Here is an 11,430-nt window from a genome sequence, read left to right on the forward strand (position 1 = left end):
TTCGCAGCATACTCAGTAACCGACCTGTTACCCTGCTTCAATTCCAAAAACTCTATCTCTTTCTTTCCTCTGACATCTTTTGGAAAATACTTTCTCAGGAACCTTTCCCTGAACACAGCCCAAGTGATCTCAGTATTCCCAGCAGATTCCAACTCAGTGCGGGTAGCAACCCACCAATCATCAGCTTCCTCTGACAGCATATGTGTACCGAACCTGACCTTCTGGTTATCAGCACACTCAGTTACTCTGAAGATCCTCTCGATCTCCTTCAACCACTTCTGAGCACCATCTGGATCGTATGCTCCCTTGAACATTGGAGGATTGTTCTTCTGGAACTCACTCAGTTGACGAGCAGCTCCCATTCCTACAACATTTGGATTCCCTCCAAGTACTCCAGCCAGCATACCCAGAGCCTCAGCAATCGCAGCATCATCTCTACCTCTTCCAGCCATCTCTATTCTGAAAACCCAACAAACTAAAACAATAAGTACTGACAGGGTTACACAACACCTATCCCGTACAGGGAAAACAGACTAATTACGACTCGACACGACCGACTATGCTCTGATACCACTTATGTAACACCCTTCTAAAATACCCCAAAAATTAATTAAAATAATAAACATATAATCAGAGTAATAGTGCACCAAGGGTGTCACACAAACATTCCACCATTTAAACAATATAACCATCATGCTCTTTTATTTAATTTAAATATAAAGTATTTGCACAATTACGCAGCGGATAGAGATCAACTCAATCATGCAAAACATGTAACATCACATGTAATTTAGTTCAACAACAACAACAATAATAATCAAAGTTTTCCCGCCCGATGTTACATCTATCAGAGCATGACCCACTAGGGAGACTACACTAGACTCCAAGCATTTGCTTCTACTCAACTCATTTCTCGTTACCTGAAAAATAGTTGTAAGGGTGAGTTCCTCAATCAATATAATAAGCATTATAAAACAACATGTAATGCCAAGTAATTAACACATCAATCACCCTAATTGCAATACACATTCAGTAATAGCTCATTGGCTTAAACATCATACTCAACATCAATATACAATACCAGTATAATCTCAAATCATACTTAACAACAACACAACACACGTATAATATTGGAACACATCCATTCATATTATACGCCATACATATTTTTATGCAATGAGACTCTACACATGCGGTACCGACTATTCTTGAACATATAGTTCAAGCTCACCGATCCCTCCAGATACGGCTACTAAGCTCACTAGTCCCACTCATTTGAGACCTAGTGACTCACTCACTAATTCCTCACCATGGGAATTAGCTACAGCCCCGAAGGCTAGACTATGCACACTAATCATCTAGTATGCAAACATCAACAACAAACCCACAATGGTTCACTCACTAATTCCTCACTATGGGAATTAGCTACAGCCCCGAAGGCTATGCCATGCATGCTAATCATCTAGCAATGCAACATCAACAATAATTCAAGAATAAACATATGCTCACACTCTGAGCCATACAACAGTCCATTCACACATACATGCATAATATATACATTCACAGCATCATGTACATCATTATACATCATCAATCTTTCATCACATAAGCATGTCAGATTATGCCAAACAACAACCACAATATTAGTACATTTCAATATTGCATATACTGCTCAAAACAGCGAGAATTTATCCCTATTACACCATAGGCAACATAGGCCAACCCTCAATTAGGTACACCACGTTTAAAAACAATAATTTTTCACTCTGCAACAGTGTTAACCGGTTAACGCCCTGGGTTAACCGGTTAACGCAGGCAAAACTCACTTTCTGGCAAAACGCAACAGCGTTAACCGGTTAACGCCCTGGGTTAACCGGTTAACGCAGGCAAAACTCAATATTTTCACATTTCAATACAGTGTTAACCGGCTAACACCCTGGGTTAACCGGTTAACGCAGACCAAACAACAATTCCTGCGCTAACACACGGCAGAATGCAGAATTCCGCCGTTGGAGGACTTCCGGACCTCCGATTCCGATTCCGTAAAAAGCTATACGATCGGAAAATCATTACTCACACAAATACCGATTTAATTTCAACTTTCAGCACAGTTCATCCAACAACATTTCAACATTTACAAATCCCAATTAGGGTCAAATTAACGGCTTATCACTACCCATGACATATTATCCCAAAATACCCATTAATCGACGATAAACCCCCTTACCTTAACAATCCGGCGAATCTTTGAGCTTCAAGCCTTTCCGTTCTTCAACCTTTGCTCTTCAGCTCCTTTCTCCTCTTCTCTGCCCTTTTCCCTTTTTCACGATTTTCTCTGTTTTCACGTGAAATGTTTTTACTCCCAATGGGACTTTTTCCTTAATTCCATCTTATATATATTTTCCAAATAATAATTATTATTCCAAAATAATAATAATTCAAAAAATAATAATAATAATAAAATTTCCAATTATTTAATTAAATTAATTAAATTATTAACTCAATTCAAATAATTATTTTATTATTATCGGGGTGTTACAATTCTCACATCAGAGGTCACTTAAACATATTAAAAACAGTTAAATTAAATGATGTTAAAATGATATATATTAATTTTTTATTAAAAATAAATCAAATTTTAGAGTAAAAAGATATGATAAAAAATTAAAAAATATCAATATTTTAAAATGATGAAATTTAATATTTTTTAAATACTATTATTTGAATAAAAAGTAATTCAATACAAGATTAATGATACGATACAATTTTTTTGATACCGTTAATTTATCATTATTTATTTTTATTATTTTATAAATGGTTAAAATAAAAGTCAAATTTCTTTCAACATCAAACATCTATAATTAATTAAATATATAAAATATTTTTTTTATAATATCAATATATTTTAATTAAATTAATTTAATAATATTTAAAATATTATCATTTTTTTCTCATTAAAATGATATATTTTTATTTAGTATGGCTTTAAAACAATGAACTAACATTATTTCAAAATCAAAACGAATATTTAGAAGTTAAAAAAAGTAACGATTTAGAATTTATACATAATACTAATATAAAATTTTATTCATTCGTATAAATATAAACAAGTATAGTGAAAATATTATTATTTTATTCCCGTAAAAAAACATTACTATTTTAGATAAACACTTTAATACTCTTGATTTTTTTTTCAATTCTCAATGTCACATTATCTTTTTATTTAAAAAAAATTAAAATTTTAAATCAATTAAATCTAACTAAAACAAAACTAAAGGTATCTAAGAATTTTATACAGACAAGTTGTATAGAATCAGAAAGGATAGGAGAAAGGGTTTATAACTGACATTTGAAGTTTTAAGCTAAAGCGCCATGGATGCTGCGGTGGTTACCAGCGTTGGCATCGGTGTAGGACTATCCACTCCTCGCCGTCTCACACGTTTCTCCAAAAAACCTAACCGCCTCCATTCCTCCGTCTTCTCCGCCCCCAGCAAATGGGCGGAGCGACTCATTTCCGATTTCCAATTTCTCGGCGACACCTCTTCTTCATCTTCCTCCTCTGCCACCGCCGTTACTCTCACTTCTTTCCCACCTCAACTCGATTCTCCTCCCATTGAACGCCACGTGTCACTCCCTCTCGACCTGTACAAAATTCTCGGTGCCGAAACGCATTTTCTCGGTGATGGCATTCGTAGGGCTTACGAAGCGAAATTCTCGAAGCCTCCTCAGTATGCTTTTAGCAACGAAGCTTTGATTAGCCGTCGCCAAATTCTTCAAGCCGCTTGCGAAACCCTAGCTGATCCTGCTTCCAGAAGAGAGTACAATCAAAGCCTCGTTGACGATGACGAGGATTCTTCCATTCTCACTGAAATCCCTTTTGACAAAGTAACATTTCAATTTCATTCAATTCAGTTCAATTTGTTTATGTTACCGTGGGAATATTCTGATTTTTCAAATTGAATTTTGTGTGTTGTAGGTTCCTGGAGCTCTTTGTGTGTTGCAGGAAGCTGGAGAGATGGAATTGGTGCTTAGGATTGGTGGGGGTTTACTCAGAGAGAGGTTGCCCAAGACGTTTAAGCAAGATGTTGTGTTGGCTATGGCGCTTGCATATGTTGACATTTCAAGGGATGCCATGGCTTTGTCCCCATCGGATTACATTGTCGCTTGTGAGATGCTCGAGAGGGCATTGAAGCTTTTGCAGGTGAGTCATAGTACCTCGTCTCACGCCTATAATAATGTCGTTTACTATCATTGAAGTCCTGTTTGATTGAGCTTATTGGATATGAAAAATCTTAACATGCTTTTAGATGATTGATTGATTATAGAAAATTTAAGTGAGTGTTTTTTTTTTTGTTGAGAAATTTAAGATGTATAAGCGAATTTCAACTTCTATGAGAAGCAATTGTTTGAAAATTCTTTGATATTATAAGACTCCTTTAATATTTGAATTATTATAAGTATTTGTTGAAAAGTTTATCCATACTTGACTCTAAGAGTAGTATAATTCTTTTACCGTGGAGCATGACCAGTGCCCCTTCATGCAATTCATAAGATTCAGAATTTGCATTTATTAAAAAATGACAACTTTTTAAGTAGAGCCATGCAATCTAGTGTAAAAATTTGTTAAGAAACTGAGCACAACAATTAAAAAAATGCATAACTATTCATGATGGGTCACTGTAGAAAGTAATGACCTACTCTCACTTACTATATCAATCTTGTTAGTATCAAAGAATATTTTCTTTTATGTTTGCAATTATTAGATTGTATATTGTATATTGTATGCTTTTTTTTATTAAACTTGTTTATTGTTTAATGAATGTCCATGGATATCTTGAAAGTGGGGCTCGTTTTAAATTTTTGTGTAATCTTTCATTGCTGTACCTAGTTTTCCTAATATTGACGCGATCTTACTCATCACTACTGCCACAAAATTAATATGCTGCTGTTGTTATATTATGCATGTGGAAGTAATAAGTACTAGGGTGAAATTTGTGAATAAAAAACATTTGTCAAGTATAGTATTTCTTTTAAACTTAACTAGTGTTGCATTTCCAGAATCTACACAATATCATGTTTTCCATGTATTTAATGTGCAGTAAAAGCAAAACAATTTGTGTAGTATATAGCTTGAAGACTTGTAAGTTGCAGTTCGGTGCAATATGCTTTCTGACGTCACTCACTTGATCATGTAGGAAGAAGGGGCAAGCAGCCTAGCACCGGATTTACAAACACAAATTGATGAGACACTTGAAGAGATAACCCCACGCTGTGTATTAGAACTTTTAGCCTTGCCTCTTGATGATGATCATCGAGCACGGAGAGAGGAAGGTCTCCAAGGTGTCCGCAACATTCTCTGGGCAGTTGGAGGTGGAGGAGCAGCAGCAATTGCTGGGAGTTTCACTCGTGAAGATTTCATGAACGAGGCATTCCTGCATATGAAAGCAGCCGAACAGGTGTTCATTGAATATTTTGTGCATGTTTTTCTTTCAATTTTCTTTCTCCTCCTGTTAGTTTTTGGTTATCAAGAATTTTCATCTCTTATCTCCAATCTTCGTTTTTTTGAAGGTCGAACTTTTTGTAGCAACACCTAGTAATATTCCAGCTGAAAGTTTTGAGGCGTATGGGGTGGCACTTGCATTGGTTGCACAAGCCTTCGTAGGTAAAAAGCCACATCTTATCCAAGATGCTGATAACTTATTCAATCAACTTCAACAAACTAAGGTAACAAATATTAGGAATGCTCCCTCTCTTTATACTCCCATGGAGATGGAGAAGAGAGAGGTTGATTTTGCATTAGAAAGGGGTTTGTGTGCATTGCTTGTTGGGGAGCTCGATCAGTGTAGGTCATGGTTGGGACTCGATAGTGACAGCTCTCCTTATCGAAACCCATCTATTATTGACTTTATTATGGAAAATGCAAAGGGTGATGATGAAGACAGTGATCTTCCCGGACTATGTAAATTGTTGGAGACATGGTTGATGGAGGTGGTTTTCCCCAGGTTTAGAGATACTAAAGACACAAGCTTTAAGCTTGGAGATTACTATGATGACCCTACAGTGTTGAGCTATCTAGAGAAGCTGGAGGGTGCTGATCGTTCACCCCTGGCTGCTGCAGCAGCCATAGCGAAAATTGGAGCTGAGGCTACTGCTGTTATAGGCCATGTCCAGGCTAGTGCAATAAAAGCATTGAAGAGGGTTTTTCCTGTTAGCCCCAATGATAAAATCTTGACACATTTAGAAAATGGTGAAAAGGATCATTCAAGCCTTTCTGAAAATGATGATCCCCTGATATTTCCAGACCAGGATACTTCAGTTGATGTTGAGGTTTCGGGAATAAAAAATACTGCTGAGATAAATGATGGAAATTTTATTACTGACGAAATTAAAAATGCAAGTGTGAATATCATGTGTGCTGGTGTAGTAATTGGACTCGTAACTTTAGCTGGTTTGAAGTTTTTACCTGCTAGACCCATTATTCAAAAAGTGTCTGGTTCAGCAATTGCATCAGATACTATTAATTTAGGTATGTTTTTTTTAGAATCATCTAATTTAATTGGAGTACTACTAAAGATATTTTCTTATTTCTCAGATCGATTCAGTTATCACATATCTGAAATTAGGTTTTTGTAAGTTCATGATTTAAGTTTCTCACAATAGTTACTTATTGTATACATAACTGATTCAACTGCACAGGTCCTGTAGGAGATGAAGAATTAGTTGAGCAATTACCAAAAATGAATGCAAGGGTTGCAGAAGCTATAGTTCGCAAGTGGCAACATATCAAATCCCAAGCTTTTGGACCTGACCATTGCCTAGTAAGCTTGCAAGAGGTAAGGAATTTAACTGGTCCTTTAAAATGGATATGGTTGTTAGTTATTACACTCTTCCAATTTAGTGTGAATATGACCAATGCACTGGTAATCTGTTTTTTTTCTTCAGTGGTGTTAAACCCGACAATTGTTGAATAACATGTCTTGTTCATTTCATCCTAGACCTCTTGTGCAATTATGCATGTTTATTGTTTTTCCCTTTCCTTGAATCCAAATTTGGTATGAGGGAGTACCAATTAAGCTATGTTTTGAGTTTTTTCGGCATGTGGATAAATCATTTCATAAATTGAAAAGGAAGGAGTGAAATTAGAACTGTCGGGGGAGAATATTTCTATTTTTGTTTGTAGGGAATTTAAAATTGGTTAATGGTAACTATATAATCATTTTAATGATGCAATTATACTCCTTACCACATGATTTGTTTTAATGGGGTTCTAGACTCTAGTCCTCTCCATTGAAAATCTCCCAAACTTAGGTAACTATCTTCTTTCTCTTCCTGGTATGCTTTCTACCCTCACATGATAAAAAAACGGGTGTTGGATTTTCATCTTGTCAACATTTCACAGTAAAACTAAACTAACATTTCAGATTAGATAACATGAGCCCTTCCATGGAATGGATCGGAAATATGTGCATAAAGGGGCAGAGTAACCTTTTCTTGTGTATGTATGTGGGGGATGTTGAGAACCGAGAAGAAACTTCTGAATAAACTGATATGATATTATATTAACTCTGGGCTTTTCATTCTCCAGAACAAGTGCTGAGTCTTAAGCATTCTCTTTTTTTTTTTTTTTACTTTTTGTTTGACTACTAATAATCTTGAGGCAGTGTTATTCTGGGAATTATCTATTTGGTTTTTTGGACAAACAATTTATCTACCATCTTTGTATATATGAAGTTTTGCTGAAGTTTAAGATCTATCTGCTAGGTGTTGGACGGTGAAATGTTGAAGATATGGACTGATCGAGCAGCTGAGATTGCAGAGCTTGGTTGGTCCTATGACTACAACTTGGAGGATCTCAACATAGATAGTGTTACTATATCACAGAATGGACGACGTGCAGTGGTGGAAACAACTCTCAAAGAATCGATACACCTCACTGCAGTAGGTCATCCACAACATGATGCTTCTAACAGCAGAATCTACACAACAAGATATGAAATGTCTTTTTCAACTTCAGGATGGAAAATTGTTGAAGGAGCAGTCCTTGAGTCATAAGTAGGTTTTGTAACTTGTAACATATGTCAGTTTAGTACACTTGAGTGTCACTCCCTTAAGTCTATCTCTACTGTATTGTATGTACCTATTGTTTTGGGCATGCTTTAAGCACTCATGTAGTCAGGCTGTAAATACTTGCCGGGTATTTAATCAAATAATTATCTGGTTAGGATGTCAACCATTTGTTTACTTATTGCTGAAAAATTTGAAAATGAAAACGAAAATCACAAATGGACAATTGAAAATGAAGTGTACTGTGGTCACTGTTTGGACAATTAGATAAGCAAAGTGAAAAGTTTGCTTGTATTCAAGGATATTAAACTTTGAGTTTACCAATCTTTGTGTAGGCCTTAATTTGTTTAAACTTTATTCTTACCAAATATCTGTCAAATATTTATTATAGGGTCCAGCCAATCCTCTTGTGTAGAAATAAGTGGATCTTTGTTGAAATGCTTCTTTTTTTAATTTATTTTATTTTATTATTTTAATTTTTTTCCCTCCAAGTCTGTCTTGAGTAAAACTTATCGATGAATTTTTGTTCACTTTAATGAGAAGTCAAAACACTCAATATCACAAGGGAAGATCAAATCATTTACTCTTTTTGAGTGTTTGATTGCACATATGATCAAATTGAAGAGAATGGCTTAAAATTTAATATTCGACTTGTTTGTATCCCGAATTTGAGAGAGATGATAATAAAAATTAAAACCATATGTTTTTATGGTGTTTGATGTCAACATTTGTGTTCAAATATAGTTTTTTGTTAGTTTTGTCATCATCTCTTTAAGACATGTAGTTCTTTTTCAAATGATAAATTTGTTAAGGTCCAAAATTTGCATTAAATGCTTGATAAAAGACTTGTTTGGAGAGACTGACCCTTTTAATGAATCTCAATTATTTCGAGGAATTGATGTTTACAGTTGCCAGCAGAAATGTTCTGGTTTTAAAAAAAAATCTTAATTAATAGATATACTTATATTAACAAGTTCTTTGTTTCACATGCAAACAACCACGGTGTCAAACATTCATTATGGCAGTAGCTTGATAATGTATATCACATGGATATGCATTTTTTCCCCCTTCCCATTTGTCTCTACTAACCCACTATACGTCTTATGATACACGTTCTCTGCAGTCTTAGGCTTAAAGGCCAAGCAATACCAACTTAGAAGAAGTTTAGAAACGAACATATATTAAAAGTTTATGCAATTTGTTATTCATTTACCCTTCATGATATGATGGTCCCTCCTTATGGATCTACAACTTGTTGTTGGTTGCACTTGATGCATATATTTGGCTATAATTCACTCCCTATTGCTTGGAGACAAAAATTCCCTATTATATTTAGATTTGGATAGCTTTTCATTACTTCCCCATTATGATTGTACTATACTCTACTTATATGCTATAGAAAGCCCGTTTCTATTATGGCTAATGAGTAACGACTTTGATCATATTTAATGAATGCAACTGTTGAAAGTGACTTCTAAAAGCTGTCAATTAACAAAGATCTATTAAGAATCGTAATGCATATTTTGTGGAAATTCGATTATATATATGAATGATGGGGTAGGTATGCATGCCAAAGGTTGCGCATGCAGTGTTAGTGGGAAGCTTTAAGGACACAATGGTGCTTGCATTACTCATTGCCACAATGTATTTTTATGTGGGGACAAAGTGAAGGTTAAGATATATTAATAAGAAGGAAAATGCTGTGTTGATGGGACAAAAGATGCTATATATATTGATATAAAAGCATTCTCTTTTTTGTAGCTTGTTAAAAAATGGAGAGGTTAAGATTTTCTTCTGTTCTCTGCTTAATGATTCTGACAGTGGAAGCTGTTGTTGGTTTTAAAGGTAATGAGATGAAAAATGATACTGTTCAAAGTCAAAGACATGGTAATGTTACCTTAGAAACTTTGTCCCATTATAAGGAGAATAATGAGTTAGAAGTAAGAGGAAAACACAACAGTGGAGTTATGTTCAATGCAAGCAAAGGTGGTTTGTATAAGAGAGGAGGAGGTGGTGGAGGTGGAGGTGGAGGTGGAGGAGGAGGATTTAAATGGGGGTGGGGTGGAGGAGGTGGTGGAGGTGGAGGTGGAGGAGGAGGAGGAGGTGGTGGTGGATGGGGATGGGGAGGAGGAGGAGGTGGGGGTGGCTGGTGGAAATGGGGGTGTAGAAATGAACCAAGATCACATGTTGTGAGGGGCATGAAACATCATCATCATCATCATCCTAATGATGCATCCAAGGAAGAATATAGGTTAGGAGAGTTTGCACAATGCATGACAAGAACAAGGTGCAAAGGTATGAGGTTGGACTGTCCTCTTCACTGTGGTGGACCTTGTTTCTATGACTGCTACCATATGTGCAAGGCTCATTGTCGCCGTCGACCATGAATAATATGATGTATCAACTTTTTTGTTTTGTTTTGAAGATCATAGCAGTGAAACTCTCATACACTAATGCAGACGACAAGTGTCGAATTGCCGGTTCGCGACAAAACAAATTTCTTACTTTTGACAAGTACATTGCTAAAAAGAAAGTATGTTGACATTGTGTGTTTGGTTTCTTCTGATAATTTAATTTTGGATAAATATCAGTGTTATACATTGTGTTTTTTCCCAGCTAAACACAAGACAAATATGTTGACATTGTGTTTTTTTCCTAGGTAAACATTAGACAAGTATGTTGAAATTGTGTGTTGTTTTTGAAGGGTCATCCTCGTAACTTGTATGTTTCACTAATTCATGAAGTATTATTGTTTTTTTTTTGTTTTTGTTTGAAGATTATAAATATTCAACTTTATTGAGATCAATTGAATTGAATTTCGATGTATAGGAGAATAGAAAAAATAAATAAATAAATAAATAAATAAATAAATAAATATATATATATATATATATATTATATATATATATATATATATATATATATATATATATATATATATATATAATTCCTATCACATTCACTAATCTAGCCGAAAATTTAGTTTTAAACTGAAACTAACTAACTAAAGCATGGGCGGAACTTACTAACGTGACCATTTTAATAATTTAACAAACCTTAAAGTATGAAAGTTATGTTATGAATGCTAACGTAGATAGATATGGTGACAAATGGTGTGAGTGGAGAACATGAGTACCAAGAGAGTTTGAGAAAAAATCATCCAAAGTGGACCATTTTGTGTGCAAGTAAGGGAGTATATGAGGAAAGAGAAGAAAGAGATATGGGTGTGCAATTTGTGGTGATTTCATCATTCTCTTCTATTCTATCTCTGTATTGTTCATTTATGTATATTGTATCTCTTCATTCCGTCTCAATAGCTTGTATTTGTACTTTTTATTATAAGTAAAATGGAATTAATAAAGGAAG

General features: G+C 35.0%; 2 protein-coding genes across 2 annotated transcripts; both read left to right on the plus strand.

The window, feature by feature from the left end:
• The first annotated feature begins 3,288 nt into the window (after positions 1–3,288).
• LOC127097207 (protein ACCUMULATION AND REPLICATION OF CHLOROPLASTS 6, chloroplastic) lies at positions 3,289–8,230 on the plus strand. The gene is made up of 6 exons (XM_051035714.1): positions 3,289–3,885; positions 3,977–4,201; positions 5,196–5,456; positions 5,569–6,526; positions 6,697–6,833; positions 7,762–8,230. Exons 1-6 carry the CDS (start codon positions 3,373–3,375, stop codon positions 8,050–8,052), a joined length of 2,385 nt encoding a protein of 794 aa, XP_050891671.1. The 5' UTR covers positions 3,289–3,372; the 3' UTR covers positions 8,053–8,230.
• A 1,542-nt stretch (positions 8,231–9,772) lies between these two features.
• LOC127097208 (glycine-rich RNA-binding protein 1) lies at positions 9,773–10,830 on the plus strand. Its single transcript, XM_051035716.1, has one exon. The coding sequence runs from the start codon at positions 9,837–9,839 to the stop codon at positions 10,449–10,451; it is 615 nt and encodes a 204-aa protein (XP_050891673.1). The 5' UTR covers positions 9,773–9,836; the 3' UTR covers positions 10,452–10,830.
• Positions 10,831–11,430: the final 600 nt, after the last annotated feature.

Source organism: Lathyrus oleraceus, chromosome 6, assembly GCF_024323335.1.
Source record: "Lathyrus oleraceus cultivar Zhongwan6 chromosome 6, CAAS_Psat_ZW6_1.0, whole genome shotgun sequence".
NCBI lineage: Eukaryota > Viridiplantae > Streptophyta > Magnoliopsida > Fabales > Fabaceae > Lathyrus > Lathyrus oleraceus.

Excerpts from the sequence above, each read along its gene's own strand:
- LOC127097207 (XM_051035714.1), top strand. The coding sequence starts at position 3,373 with ATGGATGCTGCGGTGGTTACCAGCGTTGGCATCGGTGTAGGACTATCC. Across the intron at positions 4,202-5,195 it reads GGGCATTGAAGCTTTTGCAG|GAAGAAGGGGCAAGCAGCCT; the intron begins GTGAGTCATAGT and ends TTGATCATGTAG. Across the intron at positions 6,527-6,696 it reads ATCAGATACTATTAATTTAG|GTCCTGTAGGAGATGAAGAA; the intron begins GTATGTTTTTTT and ends TCAACTGCACAG.
- LOC127097208 (XM_051035716.1), top strand. The coding sequence starts at position 9,837 with ATGGAGAGGTTAAGATTTTCTTCTGTTCTCTGCTTAATGATTCTGACA.